Below are 23,459 nucleotides of genomic sequence, written 5' to 3' on the forward strand. Positions count from 1 at the left end.
AATAGAATGGTATAAAGGTGGACTTAGGGGAAACCACTGCTTATCCCCGGGGGAAGATAGCTTGGTATCTTGCTATTTTTGGGATCCTGCCAGGTACTTGTGGCCTGGACTGGCTACTGCTGGAAACAAGATACTGTGGGGGTCTTTTACTAAAGTTTAGCTCAAGTTAACCGCAGCAGGGCCCATAGGAATAAAATGGGCCCAGCTGCAGATTACTTGAGCTAAGCTTTAGTAAAAGACCCACCGGGTTTAATCGAGCTTTGGTCTGAAACAGTATGACAATGCTTGTGTTCTAACTTTTGGTCTGTGTAAGTTGCTATGCTTCATTACCATCTTCTTGCTATCAGGAATCCTCTGTTTTTCTCACAAGTTTTGTAACTCCACCACTTCCTCTGTTAGACTTTCTAAGCACTCACTACCCTCTCCATGTAAAACAAGCCCTGGATCTCCTCCATATCTTGAACCCTAGTTGTACAACTTTCTATCCATTGAAGAGAGGCATTTATACCTCTCAGATAGTTAACTGTCTCTGTCATGCCCCCCTCCCTCATCTCCTCTCTTCTCGAGGGTACACGCATTAAGGTCCTTTAGTCATATCTCACTGGGATATGGGTGCAAACTGCACCCCATTTTGGTTACCGTATGTTCTGTATGCAACTTGTTTTTATTATATTTAGTGATATGGCAGAAGATTGCGTTCTGCAAAAATAGCCAGCTGGTCAGAGCCCCTTGCTAAAATAAAAACAATTACAACAACAAAAAAAACTTGATAACACATTAATGATTAATTGTGTTACTGTGTAAGATGTAGTAAGCACAGAGCAGTAACCCTATGTTCTGATCTTAGTGTTTACAGCTTAAAGACACCAAATGCTGTTTTCTAAATCATATTTCATTTAATGGATTAATTAATTAATTTATTAGGATTTATTTACTGCCTTTTTGAAGGAATTCACTCAAGGCGGTGTATAGTAAGTTATACTTTTATTTGAATCTTTAAGTGTAGAAGATAGTATATACCAGACATATTTGCTGTTTACCAGTGTGTCAAAAACATTTCACTGTGAGAGCCAAGACCATCACTGGAGAGAGCAACAAACACCCTATCAACCATCCCTTCAAGCTGGCTCTTCTCCTTTCTCCGTTTTTTAATCCCCCCCCCCCCCCTACTTTCTCTGCAGGCTTGTTTGAGTTGGCACGTGTTGACCAGATATTCAGTTTCCTTCCTGCACCACATAAGTTTGAACTAGATGGTCCTCGCTCAGGGGGAGATGCTCAAAGCAATCTGGGCTTGCAGTGTTTCATTTAACCAGTTTAGCGTGCCCCATGTTTACTGTTCACGGAAGCAGTGAACGAAAACGCTTTGCAAATCTATGAAAACAAGCTTATTTGTATTAAAATGAGCATCCCGTGTGATGCACAGGCATTTCCGAGCAATGCACAGAAAGGAGCGCCTACCCTGTAACGTTCAAAATGTTCCGGCAGGTCTGAACTGTCGTCACATGAGGGCGACCGCATTTTTTAATAGTATCTGCACGTGTGTGTGCGAATTGTGCCATGAGTGGGAAATATGCCAGCTGCGTATATTTATATGTGTGTGTTCTGCCTGTTGGAAAGCAGTGTGCTTGTATTTTTTAATAGTATCTGCACATGTGTGGGAAATGTGTCCTGTCCGTGTGTGCGTATTATATATGTGTGTACTCCGCACGGACTAGTGTCGTGGGACAATAAACAATGAACCAATCCTCATGAACGCATATGACATCCCTCTGTGGTGCATGCAAAAAGGTTTGCTTTACAGCAGGAGACTACCACAAAGGTTGTCAGGATTGTTTTCTCTCACAGTTATTGACATTCTGCTTTTTTTCTCTTGGGCATGCACAGAACATCGTTGATTACCGCGAGACCATTCTGCGCACGTGCTAGGCACTGTCTCTACCAGGCTGCACATAAACTTCATGTATCTCATTTGTATTTGATTTCGTTTGAGCGTTGATCAGTGTTCCATGTTCAGTTAGCTCTGCGGTAGCTATTTACGTATACAGATGTTAACAGTGACATTTGAACATCTCCCCCCTCAGTTTAATGAGAATAAAGTGGGATTTGGGATAGTTCACACAAACTCACAGAGAGGTGTTTGGTATAGATATTAAACAGTGAGTCTGAGGAAAAGGTAGGGTGAGTGCACTGTGGAAAGAGGGAACCACACAAGGCTGAAAGAAGCCACCTCCGGCATTTTGGATACCGTTCACTGAGTACTGGAAATATCCTTTCTTCCTCTCTGTCCACCAAAAGTTCTTTCCTTCTCCATTCAGTTTTTTTTCCTTCATACACAGAGGAAGATGCATTAAAGTCCGGTGACTTCTGTAAATGGGGTTTCACACTAACAAGTATGAAAACCTTGAAATTACAGGATTTTTGCACATCTGAATGCATGAAACTCTCTTTTCTGAAGGTTTTCCCAAATTGTTCATTCCTAGTACTAAACTTCCTTGTGTGTACCACTATGCACAAGTTTATTTCAAGTTAAAACTGACTACACAAAGCAGCTTATTAACTTAGGGCCTGATATTCAATGGGACACTGTGTTAACAGGATACAAATTGTATCGAATGATAGAAAGGATCAAATTGGAGGATGGGTTGTGCTATACGTTAAAGAGGGAATTGAGTCAAATAAAATAAACATTCCATATGACACAGAGAGCAGTGTGGAATTATTATGGATAGACATTCCATGTGTGAAGGGAAGGGGTATTCTTGTAGGGCTGTATTACCATCCGCTGGGACAGAACGAACAGACGGATGAAGAAATGTTTACAGAGATTAGGAAAGCTGGCAAATTGGGCAATGCTATAATAATGGTTGATTTCAATTACCCTGAAATTGACTGGATAAATGTTACATCAGGGAGTGCCAAGGAGATAACATTTCTAGATGTAATAAACGACTGCTTCTTGGAGCAACTGGTCCAGGAACCGACAAGAGGGGGAGCCATTTTGGATCTGGTTCTTGGTGGCATGCAGGGCATAATGCGAGAGGTGGTGGTGTTGGGTCCCCTGGGAAACTGTGGTCATAACATGATGAAGTTTGAGCTACTATCTAGGACGAACCTGCAAAAGAAATCTACTGTAGCTGCATTTAATTTTCGAAAGGGCGACTATAATAAAATTAGGAAAATGGTTAAAAATAAACTAAAAGGATCAGCTGCAAAGGTTAGGATGCTAAATCAGGCGTGGACACTATTCAAAAATACCATCTTGGAAGCCCAGTTCAGATTCGTTCCACGTATTTGCAAAGGTGGAAAGAAGAGAAAACTTCAACCAGCATGGTTAAAAGGTGAAGTAAAAGAGGCCATTACAGCTAAAAGATTGTCCTTCAAAGATTGGGAAAAGGACCCAAATGAAGAAAATAAGAAGCAACATAAGCACTGGCAAGTTAGATGCAAAGTATTAATAAAGAAGACTAAAAGAGAATATGAAGAGAAACTTGCAGCAGAAGCTAAAACTCACAGCAGGGGCGTATCTGAACTGCGGCGGTAGGGGGGGCCAGGGCCAGAGTGAGGGGGCACATTATAGCCCCCCCCCCCCCGCCGCCGCCGCCGCCATTGCCGATCCCCCTCCCCCCAGCTGCTACCATTTCCAACCCTCCCCCTCCGTTGCTTGCCTACCTTCGCTGGCGGGGGACCCCAACCCCCGCCAGCCGAGGTCCGCGTCCTCCTGCCGCTGCCGCTGCCGGCTGCCTTTGGTCCATTCATTTGTCCATTGAAGCTGGCGCCGACGAAAGTTTCTTTTGACTCTGACGTCGCTGCACGTTGTACGTGCAGGACGTCAGACTCAGAAACATTTTCTGAGCCTGACGTCCTGCACGTACAACGTGCAGCGACGTCAGACTCAAAAGAAACTTTCGTCGGCGCTAGCTTCAATGGACAAATGAAAGGACCAAAGGCAGCCGGCAGCGGCAGGAGGACGCGGACCTCGGCTGGCGGGGGTTGGGGTCCCCCGCCAGCGAAGGTAGGCGAGCAACGGAGGGGGAGGGTTGGCAGCGGTAGGGGGGTCCAGGGCGAAATCTGCGGGGGCCCAGGCCCCTGAGGCCCCACGCAGATACGCCCCTGACTCACAGTAACAACTTAAGGCGGTTAACTTAGCGGAGTTTAAAAAAGGTTTGGACAGCTTCCTAAAGGAAAAGTCCATAGACCATTATTAAATGGACGGGGAAAATCCACTATTTCTGGGATAAGCAGTATAAAATGTTTTGTACTTTTTTGGGATCTTGCCAGGTATTTGTGACCTGGATTGGCCACTGTTGGAAACAGGATGCTGGGCTTGATGGACCTTTGGTCTGTCCCAGTATGGCAATACTTATGTACTTATGTACTTATGTTCAGGTACATCAGAAGCAGAAAGCCTGCGAGAGAATCCGTGGGACTGTTAGATCACGAAGGAGCAAAAGGGGCGCTCAGGGAAGACAAGGCCATAGCGGAGATACTAAATGAATTCTTTTGTTCTGTCTTTACGGAAGAAGATGTAAGAGATCTACCTGTACCGGAAATGGTTTTCAAGGGTAATGATAAGGAGGAATTAAAAGAAACATCGATGAACCTGGAAGATGTACTGAGCCAAATTGACAAATTAAATAGCATGAATAAACGTGGATAAAGGTGAGTTGGTTGACGTGGAGGGGCATAATCGAACACGAACGCCCATCTCCATGGGCGTCTATGTCCGAGAACGGGTACGTGAAGGGGTGGGACAAGACCGTATTTTCGAAAAAAAAATGGACGTCCATCTTCCACTTCGAAAATACAGTTTGTACGACCCAAAATGCCATGGATTTAGCGATAATGGAAACGCCCAGCTCGGAAACGTCCCAGTCCAAGCCATTTGGTCATGGGAGGGGCCAGGATTCGTAGTACACTTGCCCCCCCCCCCCCCCCCCCCCCCCCGCCATGCCAGGACACCAACTGGACACCCTAGAGGTCAGTGCGGTGGATTTCAGACAATGCTCCCACATGCATAGGTCTCTTACCACGGGTGCTGAGCCCCCAACCCCCTCCCCCAAAACCCACTACCCACAAATGTACAACACTACCATAGCTCTTAGGGTTGAAGGGGGCACCTACATGTGGGTACAGTGGGTTTTGGAGGCCTCCCATTTACCAGCACGTGTTACAGGTAGGGGGTATGGGCCTGGGTCCGCCTGCCTGAAGTGCACTGCGGTACCCACTAAACGTGCTCCAGGGACCTGCATACACGCAGGCCTCTAGGACTTGTTGCTGCTGTATAATCTTGGCACACCAGTTGACACCTGAAGACTAATGTCTCCAAAAACGTCCTTTATTGGAATAAGCACGTTTACTCACAGTTAACTGCAGATCAGAGGTTGTGCCCCGCTGGCAAAGAGTCTCCCTGGTACTGAGATGAGCAGTAGGTCAGAGTTGGCAGAATGGTGTACAATGGCCTCTTTCAGCATCATTCAAGGTAAGAACTAAGTTCTGTAACGTGGCTAACACATGAAAGGGATCTAAAACTGGCTTACAAAAATGGCCACTACCTCATGGACTACCGGAAACAAAACAGGGCACACTCTGACCCAGTAAGCAGGGGGAAAAGCACCATGGGAGTAGAGCCTACCAACTACCAACATCGTGAGCATGTAACACAAGCTAGTGGAATCACGGAGCCAATACCCTACACCCACCACAATGTATTGCTGATGTGACTCTGCAGTGTCCTTAACAGAAAAGGTGTCACACTCACCCGAGACCCACATCAGAACCAGGGAAAGGCTGTCAGAGGATAGAACACATTCTGCTGTCATGGAGGTGGGTACGGCATTTGAGGCTGGCATATAGGCTGGGTAAAAAGTTTGTAAAGTGTTTTTTTTTGGTGGGAGGGGGTTAGTGACCACTGGGGGAGTCAGGGGAGGTGATCCACGATTCCCTCCGGTGGTCATGTGGTCAGTTGGGGCACGTTTTGGGACTTGGACCTAAAAAAAAAGGGTCCAAATAAAGCGGACCAAATTCTCATTAAAAACGCCCTTCTTGTTTCGATTATCAGCTAAAGACGCCCATCTCTCCTCGGCCGATAACCATGGCCCAGTCCCGCCTTTGCCATGCCTCCGACACACCCCCATCAACTTTGTTCGTTCCTGCGATGGAGTGCAGTTGAAGACGACAAAAAAATCGGCTTTCGATTATACCGATTTGTTTGCCTACGGGAGAAAGACGCCCATCTCCTGATTTGGGTCGAAATATGGGCGTCTTTCTCTTTCAAAAATAAGCTGGATAGTGTATCTAGATTTTCAGAAAGCTTTTGATAAAGTTCCTCATGAGAGACTCCTGAGAAAAATAAAGAGTCATAGGATAGGAGGCAAGGTTCTGGTGTGGATTAGGAACTGGTTATTGCACAGACAGAAAACAGAAGGTAGGGTTAAATGGTCATTTCTCTCAATGGAGGAGAGTGAACAGTGGAGTACCGCAGGAATCTGTACTGGGACCGGTAATATTTAACATATTTATAAATGATATGGAAATCAGAACGATTAGTAAGGTGATCAAATTTGCAAATGATGCAAAACGATTCAAGGTTGTTAAAACACGTGCAAACTGTGAAATATTGCAGGAAGACCTTTGGAAATTGGAAGACTGGGCATTCAAATGGCAGGTGAAATTTAAAGTGGACAAATGCAAGGTGATGCACATTGGAAAGAATAATCCGAATCACAGTTACCTGATGCTAGGGTCCACCTTGGGGGTCAGCGCAAGAAAAAGATCTGGGTGTCGTTGTAGATAATATGCTGAAATCTTCTGCTCAGTTTGTGGCGGTGGCCAAAAACGCAAACAGGGTGCTATGAATTATTAGGAAACAGATAGTGAATAAGACTGAAAATACTATAATGGTGCAAAAGCTGTTTCCTGCCATTTGACTTCCCTGATGCTTTGCAGCAACCCCCGCCACCGGGGCGTGGGTTCACGGATGCATGGTACCAGGTTAATGTCAGCTCCGTTCACTTCGGCCCTTCGCCTCTTTACTTTTAGCAGTTAGTCTGGATATTGTTGGTACTGGTGCAGCCCTTGTACCCTGCTGTTCTGTATGACCTGTTTGAATTTACAGAAAACATTTGTGTGGAAAAAAGCTTTCAGGCCCACTTTGCAAATGAGTTTTACTTTTCTTTTCCCAACTGGCTGAGAAGCAAAATTTTGAGCAGGCTGTGAACCAAGGATGCTTGGGCTCAAACCCTACATCTTTCCCTGATGCTCCTTGTGACTTGTCTTATGACTTAGGTTGTATATCTGTTTCCACTCATACAACCTAAGTTATATTACAAGTCCTTAGTTTTCTTGTTCTTCTTTTGAATTCTTCCCTCATCTCTGTCCTCTGACATTCCTGTCCTGTCAGTTTTTATCATTCTTTTCCTTTCATGTCTGTTTTATATATTGTAAACCACTTTAATTGCCTTGCTGAAAGTCGGAAGTCTCATTAAACATTAAACTTGAACAGGAAAGTAAACTATGTATCTGCTTGTAAGTTATTTTAGGTTTGCATTCAGAAAAGATGAATAATGACATCTCAAATACATCTACAAATTCACTCAATCTGCCTTCCAGCACATTTGCATGGATGTGAAAGCTGTGTGTGAATGAATCCACTTAGCTTCAGGAAGTCCTACAGAGGTTAGTACACTGGTCTCTAAAACACTTTGAGGCTGATGCTACACGAGGATGTCAGCTTCTACCGCAAACATAATACAGTGGCATTCAGAAAGCTAAGCCTAGACCTGATTACTCAATTGACTCTGAATTACCCTAGGCTGATGATCATGGGAGTTTTCAGTCTACACATTGAAACCCCAGATACCACCACAGCTGCCTTTCTGGACACGATGACAGCACTAGGATTTACACAGGTGATCAATTCTCCAACCTATGAAAAGGGTCACATACTAGACCTGGCATTCTACAAAGGAGTGGATATCCCAGAATTCTGGGATAACTGTATTGAAATAACACCTATTATGGTCAGACCATTTTCTAATTAAATTTTCCCTAAGTGACCACCTGAAACAAATGGCACTTTGGAGTACAGTTAGATTCAACACTTACTCTGATTCCCCAAATCCAAGCAACCTTCAAGAGCTGCTTCTACTATTTGCGACATCTACGCTGCCTCTCTCCTTACATCGAGAAGGTAAACCTTATCCCAGTTGTGCATCCCAGTTGATAATATCAAGACTGAATTACTGCAATGCACTATACAATGGTCTGACTACAAAGGGCCTGCACCAACTCCAGTTGATTCAGAATGCAGCAGCAAGACTCATAGAAGGTTGCAAATGATGTGACGACATCAAACAATTTTTGCAAAAACTTCATTGGCTACCAGTACAATACAGGGCTAAATTTAAAACTCTATTTCTGATCTTCAAGGCCATGAAAGGAAATGGCCCTGACTACCTGAAGAATAGGATGATGCTCCACACACCACCAAGAACACTAAGGTCCTCTCAAGGACTATCACTAACCACACCCTCTCAAAAAGACATTACACGATGTGTTGCCTGCAAGCAAACCTTCTCTGGAGTAGCCCCCACACTCTGGAATGCACTGCCTGAAAGGCTGTGCTTAACACAAGACTATCTCTACTTCAGGAAGCAGGTGAAAGCTTGGCTTTTCAACCAAGCCTTTAATGGAAGAAATAACTAACTTGTTAGTCTCACTCACACACACAAGGAGTGACTTGGGCTGCACATACTGCAGCGGGACATGTTTATCCACTCCTCCATGTGCAACCTTCTTCAAATCAGTCACCTTACTTTTTAATTGTTCCTACTTTCTAACTCATCTGTATGTTACAACTTTGCCCTACCCTTCACTACCAATTATAATGTTCTATTACGTATTATGTTGACATTGCTATTATACCATGCCATACTTTGTATTGTTTTTGAATATTTTTACTGCTGTAATTGCCTATTGCTCATGTTTGATCTATTCTTATTATACACCGCCTTGAGTGAACTCCTTCAAAAAGGCGGTAAATAAATCCTAATAAATAAATAAATAAGATTAAAAGTTCATCAAGGGCACCTAACCTGTTTGCACCAGATGCTTCTGCCTGGAAAGTTGCATTAACTGTGTCCATACCCAGATTTCGGTGCCATTATCTGAATACACTAAAGATCCAGGGAGACTGTCTCAGCACTATCTGGGTAATGCCAGGGTAGTCTGGGGGCAGAGCTACTACTTAACTGATGAGTGATGATGTTCACAAAGGTCTTAGATCAGTGTTAGCGATCAAATTATACCTAAATATTCAATGCTGGCCAATATCTGGATACCAGCACTGAATATCCGGTTACACTGACCCCCACAGCTGAATATTATCCCCAGTATACATAATACATCAATAAAAACAAACGCACACAAATCACAAATAAAACCAAACATCCTCAAATCAAAAACAAAGTACATTAAAAAATGATAGAAAACATTAAAAAGAAATCAATAATTTATTACAGAGTATCCAACCTATGTGGTGAATCATGCTCCAGACAGAGAATGCACTGAATCACTTCCTATTGTATTTCCAGCCTAAGTTGCAAAAGACTAAAAAAAAAAAAAAAAGAAATAAAAATTTCTTACTGCCTCTTAAAAGAAGCCCAGAGGAAAAGAGGCTGCAGTTAGGGACTGGCAACAAAGAAAAGGCTGCAGGAGGGAGGGTTAAAGGAGAAAGGAGAAACTTATGAAGAGAAGTTCTATACTTCACTACATATGCTCTTCTTTTAAGGGAAAGACCAGCCTCACCTATCAGCTACAGTAGAAGTTTTGCTTGCTCTCCCTTTTCATTAGCGCTGCTGCTTTGTTCCCTAAGCCCTGGGAAGTTGGAATAGAGCAGAGCTTCTGATGAAAGTTGCCTACCAGCTCAGGGTCTTGTCAGTAGTGTATTCAATAAACCCAGTCAAATAACTTCACAAAAATTAAAAAAATCATAAAGACAAAAAGAAATAAAAACAGGATGAAAACTGTTTATTTGGAAATAAGATAGATGTGAAGCAATTTTGAAATGCTGATAGCTCTTTACACTTTTGCAGCTGTCAGGACTTGACATGTTGGGGTCAACATTGAGGGGTCCCTTTACCAAGCTGCAGTAAAAAGGGCCCTGCGTTAGCGGCGAGGACCGTTTTTGCCACGAGCTGCGGCCCTTTTTACTGCAGCTTGTAAAAAAAGGCTGAAAATAGCCAAGGCCATGTGGTAAGATTGCTCTTACTGTGTGGCCATATGGGGAGAACACTTACTGTCACCTACTGAGGTGGCGGTAAGGGCTCCCATGCTAACCTGGCGGTAGTTGGATTGTGCACGGCACTGCCCAATTACCGCCGGGTTAGCGCTGCGCTAAAAAATACGGGCTGATTTTCTCTAGCGCAGGACATGGAGCGCCCAGGGCCTGGAACTACCACTGGCGCCTGCATTGGGGCTGGAGGTAGCTCCAAGTTAGCGAGTGGTAAGCCCACGTTGGTCTTACCGCCACTTTGTAAAAGGGCCCCTGAGTGTTTTTATATTCAAGGGCAGCTGCTGGCTCATATAGACCTGGATATTCAGTTCTGCATCATAGCTCAGTCAGTGGCGGTATCTGGAAGCAGTGGCGATCCTAGGTCGGCTGCCACCCGGGGCGGATCGCCGTTGCGTACCACCCTGGATGCAGCAGCATCTGTCCCCCCCAGGGTGCAGCATGACACCCCCCCCCCCCCAGTGCATCAAGCCCCCCCCCCCCCCCCCCGGTGCATTCTTGGCTGCTGGAGGGTGCAGAGAGCAGCCGCGCGCCTGTCGGCTCCACTGGCTCCCTGCTCCCTCTGCCCCAGAACAGGAAGTAACCTGTTCCAGGGCAGAGGGAGCAGGGAACCAACGGAGCCAACAGGTGCGTGGCTGCTCTCTGCACCCTCCAGCAACGTGCACCGGAAGTTATATGAATACGGCTGATATTCAGTGCCATACCTGCGTAGCTAACTGGGCAAAGCCGGGGCTCATATTTAAGCGATCCTACTTGCACGATTAGCTATGCAGGTACAACACTAAATATCGCTGGTGCCTGGCCGCACAACTCCCACCTCCGCTCAGATCCCGCCCTGGACAGTCCTGCAGCAGTCAGAGGGGATATTCAGTTTCACTGATATGTTAAGTGCTGCTGAATTTCCCCTCCTGACACACTCAGGAGCCTCTGCTGCCTGGTTAAATCATTTTGAACATGCACCCTGGGGAAAATTCTTTGAATGGCACCAGGAAGATCCATGCTAGAGTAATATTCTGCAAAGGGTGCCCTGCACAGAATACTAGCTTAGTGTGGATGTCGGTGCCTACCTAACCTGTTGTAAACGCTGCTGTGCCACTAATGGCGGGCTTGTAAATGACCATATTCTATGACGTGTCCCCTGATCTGCTCAAGCCCCTCCCATGGCCACACCTCCTTTGGAGTTGCACGCTATAAAATTTAAGTGCAGGTCCATGCTGTAAACCTAAATAACTGCCAATTAACACTTATTATTGATTGCTAACCGTTCATTAACTGACTAGTTTGCAAGCGGATCTTGGATTCACGGCCCAATTTGGGCAACCTGTACAGAATCCGGGGGGGGGGGGGGGGGAGTTTAATTGTGTAAGACAGATTTGGGAGGGGGTCTGAAGGAAGGGAATGAAGTTTAGGTATTGAGTGTGGTTTTATAAATGCCCCTCTCCTGTGCTGACAGATGCCATCTCATATGATTATTCTGCACATCCTTTGAGAGGCTTTCTTGCTCCTATTCTTATATACTCAGTTACTGCACAGCAGCAATGGAATATGAAGCTCGCAATGTGCTTTTTTAAAGCTAAAATATCAGAACCCAAATTTTCACAATGTGACACGAGGGCAGGTACTAACTTAGCTTGTACATTTTATTTTTCCAACCCCACTTTGAAAACAAAGTTTGGAAAAAGCAAGTAGTTAAATCCAAAATCCAAATTCAAATCCATCCAGGAGAGAAACAATTTTGGTCAAGAAAAGGATTGGAAAGGACTCTCCCAAATCTAACAGCAGAAAGATCAGCTCTGTTACCAGACACTGTCTGATGACATAGGCATAGGACTACATAAAAAAAAATTCAGAAAATATTTGAAAAAATAGTCTCAAATCAGACACATGCACAAGCATCGCTTGGTGTGATCATTGTCTTAGAGGGAATCACTATCACAGTCTGAGCTTCACTATCCACTATCACTCTGCAGTAACTAAGCAAGAAAGTGATGTGAGACAGACCTGAGCCAGGAGTCACACAAGGGAGATACATAAAGGCATCTTTGGAATGATTTACTAGTGTTATACAATTATTTCTCTCTGCAGGGCAATGTTTACATGTCAGTACCTGAATATTCCTCTCTGAAATCTGTTGTTCTTTCTCTCCCTTTCATTCCTCCTCACAGGATCCCCATCTTTCTGACGCTCTGACCAGTTCTGCAGCCAGTTAACTGCAGCCACCACTCATTCCAGACACAAACAAACGTATGAGTACACAAAACAAGGAAAAGAATCTAATAAAACCAAAGTCAGCCAAGAAAAATAACATTTATAAATTTCAAGAGGGAGGACCAGAAGAAACAAAAGCAAAGATGGGAGACCTGAACAGCTCGGTGACCTTCTATCCGAAGACCCAACGGCGGGAGTTGAACCACACTGGCAGCATTAGCAGTGCAGGCAGCAGTGGGGGTTTCGGCTGTACGCTGCAGGAGCTGCGCTCACTTATGGAGCTTCGTGGGGCCGAGGCCATACAGAGGGTGCGAGAGAGCTATGGGGATGTGAATGGCCTCTGCCACAGACTGAAGTCCTCCCCAAATGAAGGTAAGTTACCCTCGTTCTCTCTCTGTTTTGTTTGTAGCTATTTGTCCTGGAATTGGACTGGGTGCCCCTTACTGAGAGGTTTGTAAAAATCTGTGTAAGAGTTAAGGGTTTGTGGACAAAGCACTAAACTGTGAGTGAGGAAAACCTGAGGAGTTATAACTTCATATTCTGGTACTCTGGTGGCCTTATGTGAGTCCCCAGCTCTGGCCCGGACCCTCGTAGAGTTGTGCTGGCATGCAATACATTTATATCCCACATTATCCCAAACAAGTTTGAGTTCAATGTGGCTTACAATAAACAGTATAGGATACATATCAAAGAATAATGCATAAGAAAGTAATTTGTTGTAAGAATCCAATTTTATAATACAGTACCATAAACATACTGGGATAACTATGGATGTTTAACATTTAGAAAATCTATTATGAATGAGAAATTGTACATGAAGCAAAGAGAAGGTTAATGGTAAATAGAGTAATAACCAATTCAGGTAATAATTAATTGTTTGAGATGTGGTCGTTCTTTGTGAGGGTTTGTTTGAATAGGAACGATTTGAGGATTTTGCGAAATCTAGTACATTCCTGTATATTCTTATTTTGATAGATGTTTATGTCATTTTGTATGTTCCAATGAATCCTTAAGTGAACAGACATGACACAGCCTCCACATGGTACAAACTTAAACACAATCCTGCCGATATTCAGTGCTATTTAACTGGCCACGAACAGCTCCTGGCTGGTTAAATAGCCTTAAGCTGTCTCAGTGCTAATATTCAGCATGAGATAGCTGGCTATCTTGGCTGAAGACCAGTGCTTAGTGGCTAGTCCAGTCACTGGCTATGTTGCGTGACATAACCGGATATTCATCAACTGACCAGCTAAGTATAGTGGCCAGTTAGACCTGTTGTTTTTGCGGGTCTGTCTTTGGCCACTATAATTTAGCTGGTCAGGAAATGAATTTTGACTTAAATGGCTATGTTCGTACAGGCCAACCCCCCCCCCCCCCCCCGAAATTCGATGCTGGATGCCGGATACAGCTTAGCACTGAATTTCTGGGTTCGCTGCCACCAGAGAGAGTTAGCCGTTTTATGAAAGCATCGCCTGCTGCTGCTGGAAAGGGAGGCTACTTCTGGTCAGTGGCATAGCCATGGGGGAACTTGGGTGCCTGGGCACCCCAAATTTGGATTTGGGCCCCCAAAGTCTGCTGGTTTGGCTGGTGGGGTCCCCAAGCCCTGCCAGCAGAAGCTTTCTTGCGGAGATATTTGCTGCCCTGCTGCCTGCCCTGCTTCCCCCTCCCTCGTGCACATGCTCGGTTTTAATCAAATTGAGCATGTGCGAGCTTTGCGCTTGCTCAATTTTACTAAAAGTAATCATGTGCGCCGGAGCAGGAAAGCAGGGCAGGCAACGCAGTGCCGAGTATCACCACAGGAAGGCTTCTGCTGGCGGGGCTTGGGGACCCCTGCAATGTGGGGTTGCAGCGGGGGCGGAGAGCGGTGGGTAGATTGGGCAAAATGTGCCCCCCCCCCCACACTTTGGACTCAGGCCCTCCCAAAATCAAGGTTTGGCTACACCTCTGCTTCTGGTGCCCTGGCTATGAATTGGTGTGTGCCAGGAGTGGAGCTTGGGTGGGGTTGGGCGGAGTAGGACGGAGCTATGAGCGGGCCCTAAGTCTCCCTCGGAAGGTCGGCTCCCTTGGCAGCTCTGTGACTGGATGCTACTGAGCCCCAAAACATAATAGATCCACCTCCTGTGCTTAACAGTTGACAAGATGTTGTTTTCATCACACATTTCATCCTTTTCTCCAAATATATCTTGTGTGATTGTAGCTAAACAGTTCAATTTTCTTTTCATCAGTCCAAACTACTCTTTTCCAAAAAAAAAAAAAAAATCAAGCTTATCAAGGTTCTTTTTTGCACACTTTAGATGACAGCTTTAGTGATCAGGTTGTACAACAGGTTTAATGCTCACAACACTCTCATGCAGACCCTTGTTGTGTAGGCCACACTGTACTGTGGACCTATGGACAACTATTCCAGTATCAGCTAACCTTTTTTGCAGGTCATTTTAGTGATCTGTTATGCAGATCTTATCAGTTTTCCAGCAATTCTATCAGAGATTTCTGTGATCTTCCAGATCTTGCTTTAACTTCAACAGTTTAATGTAACTTCCATTTCTTAACAATGTCTCTCACAGTTGAAATTGGGGATTTATTTATGTATTTATTTATTTATTTACTTATAACAATTAAAGATATATAGCAAGTATCTACTCATACAAAAAAGTGACTTTTCCAATCATAAAATAAAGAAAATATTTTTCTATCGCAATAGAAGAAATATTCATCACTCAAGTCCCCATTATTGGATCCAGAACTTATAAAGGAAAGATACGAAGAAAAAAATATATTTTTATATTAGAAAAATAAAAACTAAAGCATTACAGACTAGATAACCTAATAACCTAATACCATATAGAGCAAAACATGAATGCTATTTACTCTCCTACCACCCTTTTAATAGCCAGCAAGGCTGAAAGGTGTGAAGGCTCAAAGAACACATATTTAGTGGACTTGTATCTAATGATGCATTTACAGGGGTAGCGGGAAAAAAAAGGTTGCTCCAACTTGGAGAATCCCTGGCTTCATTAACAAAAATTGCCTACGATGACATTGGGAGAAGGACGCCCATCTTCCGATTTGTGTCGAAAGATGGGTGTCCTTCTCTTTCGAAAATGAGCCCATTATTTTAATTTATTTATCTGTTGCATTTGTATCCCACATTTTCCCACCTATTTGCAGGCTCAATGTGGCTTACATAGTACCATGATGGCGATAGCCAATTCCGGTATGAGAAATACAGAGTGGTATTACGTTAGAGTTCATGAGTGACAGAGTAAATTAGGTAATCAAGGAGAAGAGTTGAGTTTTGTCCAGTTCTAGTATAGGTTTCGTTGTGTTGCATGGTTCTGGTGTCAAAGTTGGATCGTTATGGTATGCCTTTTTGAACAAGTTGGTCTTTAATGATTTCCGGAAGTTTGTTAGGTCATGCATTGTTTTCATGATGTTTGGTAGTGCATTCCAGAGTTGCGTGCTTATGTAGGAGAAACTGGATGCGTAGGCTGATTTATATTTTAGTCCTTTGCAGCTTGGGTAGTGAAGATTTAGGTATGTACGTGTTGTCTTTTTTGTGTTTCTGGTTGGTAAGTCAATGAGGTCTGCCATGTATACCGGGGTCTCCCCATGAATAATTTTATAGACTAGGGTGCAGATTTTGAATGCTATTCGTTCTTTGATTGGGAGCCAGTGCAGTTTTTTTCGTAGGGGTTTGGCGCTTTCGAATCTCGTTTTACCAAATATGAGTCTTGCTGCAGTGTTTTGGGCAGTTTGGAGTTTCTTAATGATTTGTTCTTTGCAGCCAGCATAGATTGCATTACAGTAGTCTAGGTGACTTAGCACCATTGATTGCACCAAGCTGCGGAATATTTCCCTCAGGAAGAAAGGTTTTACTCGTTTGAGTTTCCACATTGATTGGAACATTTTCTTTGTTGTAGTTTTCGCTTGGCTTTCTAGCGTGAGATTTCAGTCGATTGTGACTCCGAGGATTTTCAGGCTTTCTGAAATAGGAAGGGTGTAGTCTGGGGTGTTTCTATTGGTGGGTTTATTTGTGTTGTATTGGGATGATAGGATGAGGCAGGTACTCTGTCCCTGAGTTCTATCCCTGGCTCTGTCTCTGACTTTCTGTGTGTGACCTCAGAGGAGTCATTTTATCTCCCTGTGTCAGTTTTGATCCCCAGCTCTCTGTCGCTGACTCAACAGAACAGCAACAGAATCTGCGTGCAGGGAAGTGAGTGACTTATATGTAAGAGTCAAGATGGAATTCTGGAGCAGCTCCAACGGGTCTGACTGCCTTTAACTGCTTGTGCAGTCTCCAATCCATTCTGAAGGTCTGCTTCCTCCTCTTCCTCTATACACGTTAAGGACCAGATTCAATATATGGCATCTAAAAAATCATCACTGATAAAAAACACACTTAGCACTACTCTATAAACCTCGCCTAAAGTTAGGCACAGTTTAGAGAATACATGTGGCACCGTTCCCTGCGACTAAAATTTAGGCGAGGTTTATAGAAACCTGGTGTAAATGTCTGCATCTAACTTAGGCACGGATAGGGCATATTCTATAACAGTGCATGTAATTTTTACGAATGCTCATGCCCCGCCCATTTCCCCTTTTGAGATCTGCATATTAGAATTTATGCACGTCACTTTACAGAATACATTTAGAAAGGTCCGCATGCAAGTTCTAATTAGTGCCAAGTAGTGCTGGTTATTGCTTGTTAGTGGCCAATTATCGGCGCTGATTGACTTCTCAAACAATTAAGTTGCGTGTTCAACTTTAGTCGCCATATATAGAATCCAGGGGTAAGAGTAGAAGCAGTCACCATCATACCCATTTATTTCACACCTTTCTACACAAAGCACTGATATCAGGATCCCAAAAGAAATATTACGCTGAAAATTAAATTCTATTAGCTGGCACTTAAATTTAAACCCACACAAAAGATCAACTTCACTAATAAGGATAGCTGTTCAACAACACAATGTCCGCCAGTGAAGACCAAAATATGTGACTTCTCAAAAAATGGGGAAAATGTCTCATACACTCCTGTGGCAACACTCTCACTTTTCAGGTGCACACAGTGCAAAAAGTAATCATAGACATTAAAAAAACCCTTAAATACTTTTTTTGTTTTTTAAATATGCAAAAAAGTGTATAAAAATTTATATAATTAAATTCTTCGCTTTTGAACGCCCAAACAGACAGCAAGAATTCAAATCACTTATCGTTCAAATGAAGGGTGGTACTTCCTTGCTTCCAGAAAAACTGTCATGCAGTCCCAACGGTCCCGTTTCACTCCGCTTCTTCAGGGAACCACATTGCCATAATCCAAATACTGGAGGGTTAACTTCCCACTGCCTTCAGGTTAGCAAACCTACCAGTAGTTGGCAATTAAATGCATAAGCACTAGACTCTATTATATAAACCCTGCACCTAAACTGCTTAGGGGCTCTTTTACTAAGCTGCAGTAGGGCTAACGTCAGGTAGCGCACGCCAAACCGACTCTACCACCGAGCTAGTGAGGGTGCCCGGTGGTAATTTTGAAGTTGGCACACACTGTTTCCCATGGTAGAAAATATTTTTCTATTTTCTACCATGGGGACGTTCCCGGTGGTAATCTGATTACCGTACGAGTAGCACGTGAGCCCTTACCGCTGGCCAATGGGTGGCGGTAAGTGCTCAGGCAGTAAATAGCCGTAAACTACTTTTAATTTTAGCGCACTGTCATTTACTACCTACCCCACTAAAAAAAAGTCCTTTTTCTCAGCCATGCAGTGGTGTACCTAGGGTATTTGACACCCGGCGCCAGTCATTTTTTAACACCCCGTCCTCCAAAATCCAGTACTAGGCATACTGAGAATACAAAGCACTCGGGACCTATAAAGCAATTCTACCATACCATAAGCGGTAATTTCTACAAGTCACATAAGGAAAAGGAAAGCATCTTAAACACTACAGTGAGCACTAGAACATCAATTCACTTATTGTAAAACGAAACCAGCTGAAATAGTACAGATCTTCGATCCTGCACAGTCAAAGCCAATTGAAAGCCATGTCTTATCCACTATATAATAAGTAATCATAAACTTTCTATTTACACAAAAATTAAACAACCCCAAGATGCCAGACTCTGCATACAATGCAACACCACAGAAACAGAAAATGTCTCCCAGTACTGTGCATTTTAAAAACCTTGGAATCTGCAGTGCAGTGCCTCGTATCTGCCTGCCTGTGAATTTGAAAGAAGCAGAGAGATCGCCTTGTCGTTGGGCCTTCCCTCACTGTGTCCCGCCCTCGCGGAAATAGGAAATTACATCAGAGGAGGGTGGGACACAGTGAAGGAAGGCCCAACGACAAGGCGATCTCTCTGCTTCTTTCACAATCACAGGCAGGCAGACGCGAGGCGCTGCACTGCCGATTCTGAAGTTTTTAAAATGCAGGGGGCCGAGTGGCAGAGAGGAGGGAACTTAGGGTTGACATGTGGGGACTGGGGACTGCGGCACCAGAGGTCTTTGGGTTGGGAGCAGTGGGAGCGGAGCCCCCCCCCTCGTGCTGACACCTAGGGCGGACCGCCCCGCCCTTACTATGCCATGGTAAATAATGGACCAGGGCAAACTACCGCAAGCCACTTTTTACCGCAGCTTAGTAAAAGGGCCCCTTAGTGCAGAACATAAGAGTAACCATACTGGGTCAGAGCAATGTCCATCTAGCCCAGTATCCTCTTTTCCAAACAGTGGCCAAGCCAGGTCACAAGTACCTGGGAGAAACCCAAATCGTGGCAACACTCCGTACTACAAATCCCAGGGCAAGCAGTTGCTTCCCATGTCTGTCTCAATAGCAGACTATGGACTTTTCCTCTAGGAATTTGTCCAAACCTTTTTTAAACCCAGATACACTAACCGCTGTTACCACATCCTCCGGCAAAGGATTCTAGAGCTTAACTATTTGTTGAGCGAAAAAAATATTTCCTCCAATTTGTTTTAAAAGTATTTCCATGTAACTTCCTCCAGTGTCCCCTAGTCTTTGTACGTTTGGAATGAGTAAAAAATCAGGAGGGGGCATGCACCATAAGTGGAGCATGGGCGTGTTGCCAAGTGATGTGTGTAACTGATAGATTACTATTGGTTGTGTCCATTGCAAGGTGCATTTAGGTGCACACACTTATGCCAACCATTGACCTAAGTTTGGGTATCCAATTTAGCTTGGTACTAATATTCTATAAAGGTTTAGGGGACCTTTTACTAAAGTATAGCATGCGTTAATGGACATTAGCATGCGCTAAATGCTAGGCATCCTATTTTATTACTTCATTCATAAAGACTCCAGAATGTTAAATTGTATTAAAACATGACTTTTTATTACATCAATGTGCCTATACTCAACATATGACACATATAAGCAATTAACCTACTCATTCATCACCATTCATACGCCACTCACCCATTGTTTCCGACTCGTGAACATAATACAGCATATACAAGCTTATCAGATCATATACAGAAAAATGCGTCAATATAGAACAGAAAACTTTTAACACGCTTCTTGTTAGCCTGTAATATCACTTTGAACAGATCTTATTTGCAGCTATGGGAGATCAAACATGTCCAAGCACTTATCTCACGTTGTTCAGCCCGTTCCAGGCTTCACTGATGATACAGCGCTGTGTATATTCAAACTGATGCTGTCGTTTGTCCCAAAACCACGCTGCTGAATAGTGTTAGTCTTAATCAACTTGCAGACACTGGGTGAGGGGCCGCAAAAACCCACCGTTCAGGCAGAAATAATTCTCATGTGAAACACGGTTCCCCAATGCTGGACCGCATTTTGTTTCCCTTCGTCAGGAGGAACCACCCATTACTCTACAACATTAACAAAATTATCACTGCTACAATAAACCATTTAGATTCAATGTGAATACCAACTATTAATAGCATAACTCATCACTTACTGTCTCTATTATACACGGCTGCCTGCCAGATTAGCCCATCCTGCAGCAGCCATACCCCTCCAAATAATGATGAACAATCCCCATCCTGCAGCAGCCATCCTATTTTATTCCCATGGGTCATGTGGCACATAGGGCCAGGATCTAAATATGGTGTTTAAAAAATTCACGCGGAAAACATTTCTGCCTAAGCGTATTCTGGGCCATGTTCTATAACTACTTGCACAAATTATAACTACTTGCGGGAGGCGGGGCTGGTGGTTGGGGGGGCGGGGATAGTGCTGGGCAGACTTGTACGGTCTGTGCCAGAGCCGGTGGTGGGAGGCGGGACTGGTGGTTGGGAGGCGGGGATAGTGCTGGGCAGACTTATACGGTCTGTGCCAGAGCCAGTGGTGGGAGGCGGGGCTGGTGGTTGGGAGGCGAGGATAGTGCTAGGCAGACTTATACGGTCTGTGCCCTGAAGAACACAGGTACAAATCAAAGTAGGGTATACACAAAAATTAGCCCATATGAGTTATCTTGTTGGGCAGACTGGATGGACCGTGCAGGTCTTTTTCTGCCGTCATCTATTATGTTACTATGTAAATTTTGGAACGCCCATGAAATGCCCATTTCCCCACCCATATCCACGCCCCTTTTTGTCTGCGCACATTAGAATTTAGGTGCAGTTTATTGCAGAATACGCTTGGCGAGTTGTGCACATAAATTCTAATTGTTGGCAATTAGTGCTCATTATTGCTTGTTAGATGCTTTATCAATGCTGATTAGCTTGTTAAGCCAATTAAGGTATGTGCATTGTTACGGAATGCGCTTAGATGTCAGCACAGAACACTAAGCATGATATATAGAATCCAGGGGTTAGCCCATGCTGATGTCCATTAGCCCACACTATGCTTTAGTGAAAGAGCCCCTTAGTGTGCCCTTAGGAAGTGATAGAATTGGCGCTAAGCAAGTTACTTATTTGGCAACTTAAAAGGAGGCACTAGTTGATAGAACTGCTGTCCACGATACCACTAACAGCAATGGCTCTTTTGTTAGATAAATAAGCACATAAGCACCACCATACTGGGAAAAGACCAAGGGTCCATCAAGCCCAGCATCCTGTCTCTGACAGCAGCCAATCCAGGCTTCAAGAACCTGGCAACCCCCCCCCCCAAAAAAAAAAAAATTAATAATGTTCAATGGACTTTTCCTTCAGGAATCTGTCCAACCCCCCCCCCCCTAAACTCCGTAAGGCCAGCCGCTGCCACCACATTCTCCGGCAACGAGAGGTGTTTTTGTTGCAGAGTGGGGTTGGTCATCTGTAAGGCAGCCCTTTTGAGGAAAAAAGGTTATTTTAAAGGTTTGGACTGTTCCTGACCCTCCTCCTTTTTGAAATTGGCGTATTTTGTTTTCAGCATATTATGTTGATGGAGAAACAGAGGGTGGGGGTATCCTTAAAACATAAAAAGCAGTTGTTATCTGTGTGGGGCCCTGTATGTAGTAATATATATATATATTTTTTTTTTTTTTTTTTATTTGTAGGGGGTGGGTAGTTGGGGTGTTGAATTCATCTTGGGACAGATGTTTTTTCTTTGTCTATGTGGGGGGGGGGGGGGGGGTGTCTATCAGGTACAAAGCTCCTCTGTGCTTTACTTGATTGATGTATCATTGTTCCCAATGTGACTGGACTTGTTTTGTTGTTTCTTGTAATTCTATATTGCTTTTATTAATAAACAGACTTAAACATATAGAACTGTGACCTAAGGGGTCCTTTTACCAAGCTGCGGTACAAGGGGGCCTGCAATAGTGTCAGCATGTGTTTTTGACGTGCGCTGAAGCCCCCTTTTACCGCAGCGGGTAAAAGGTTGTCTTTCGTTGTCAAAAAGTCAACCACTTGCCACGTGGCTATTTTTTGTGGGGGGGGGGGAGATGGAGGGGAGCACTTACTGCCACCCATTGTGGTGGCGGTACGGGCTCCTGCATGAACCCGGTGGAAACTAGGCAGCGCGGGTAGGCACCGGTGCTACAAAAATAGAAAATATTTTTGTAGGGCTGGAAATGGCTCACGCTGGGGGTGGGAACTACTGCTGGGCTCCTGCAGTAGTGCTGGACTGGCACACGGCAAGCCCATTCCCGTACACTAACCCTTTAGTAAAAGGGGTCCTAAGTATTTTAATAAAATATATAGGAGCCTTTTTACTAAAACTTAGCACACGCTAAATGCTACACAGTCTATTTTATACGTGTTGGCCATGTGTACTTAGCGCATGCTAATGACCGTTAGTGCATGCTAACACTTTAGTAAAAAGGTCCCTAAATATTCAGAGAGGAATGAAATAATAAAGCATCGCTCGAGCAAAGAAATCTTTTAAATAATTTTAAAATCTGTATCCAAGTATTCCTAACCTTCAAATTTCTACAAAAATAAACACATGAATTGTAAAACACTTTGCTTTGGTCGAGGTACTCCTAAGTCTGACAAGATAAGCAGAATGCCTGTTCTGCTTAGTTTAGCCAGTTTTGCTAAAGACCAGGGGCGCCAAGAGGTGGGGACAAGATTCCCCAGGCCCGGCCTCCAGGGGGGGGTCTGGCGCTAGAAGGTTCTGCTCCCTCGGTCTGTCTCTCTCCTGCTGTTGTGTGTCCAGACCTTATGTTGGTCACGGCACACAGGAGAGTGAGAGACCAAGGGAAGAGCAGATGCAGGAAAGTAAGGGAGGGGGCACGGTGGCAGCAGCCTCAGTGGGGGGGGGGGGGGGGGGGGGAGGGGCAGCGGTGGCCCGAGTGAGGGGAGACAGCAGCTGTGGTGGCCTTGCCCTGGGGCCCAGCTCTATCTCTCAGCAGCCCTGCTAAAGACAATATAAAAAAAAGGCCTGTGAAGAAACTCTAAGTGAGTGCACAGGGGTACACCAAAAATAGATACTAACCAGGGTAATATTACAAAGTGCCTTAATTAGATTTACCTTTAGCAGGTTAAATTGGATGCTCCAATAAACTAGGTATCAATGCTCATTTGTCAGTACTTCAGAGATGGTATCTTTTGTTCTCACC

The 23,459-nt window shown here is 44.2% G+C and overlaps 1 protein-coding gene across 5 annotated transcripts in view; it reads left to right on the plus strand.

The window, feature by feature from the left end:
- The first annotated feature begins 12,639 nt into the window (after positions 1-12,639).
- ATP2B3 (ATPase plasma membrane Ca2+ transporting 3) overlaps positions 12,640-23,459 on the plus strand; it is a 241,941-nt gene continuing 231,121 nt past the window's right edge. For all 5 annotated transcript variants that reach the window (XM_030194063.1, XM_030194059.1, XM_030194061.1 and 2 more), the window contains exon 1: positions 12,640-12,868. In XM_030194063.1, coding sequence (XP_030049923.1) covers positions 12,640-12,868 — 229 coding nt within the window. The remainder of the gene's footprint in view (positions 12,869-23,459) is intronic.

This window comes from Microcaecilia unicolor, chromosome 2, assembly GCF_901765095.1.
Source record: "Microcaecilia unicolor chromosome 2, aMicUni1.1, whole genome shotgun sequence".
Taxonomy (NCBI): domain Eukaryota; kingdom Metazoa; phylum Chordata; class Amphibia; order Gymnophiona; family Siphonopidae; genus Microcaecilia; species Microcaecilia unicolor.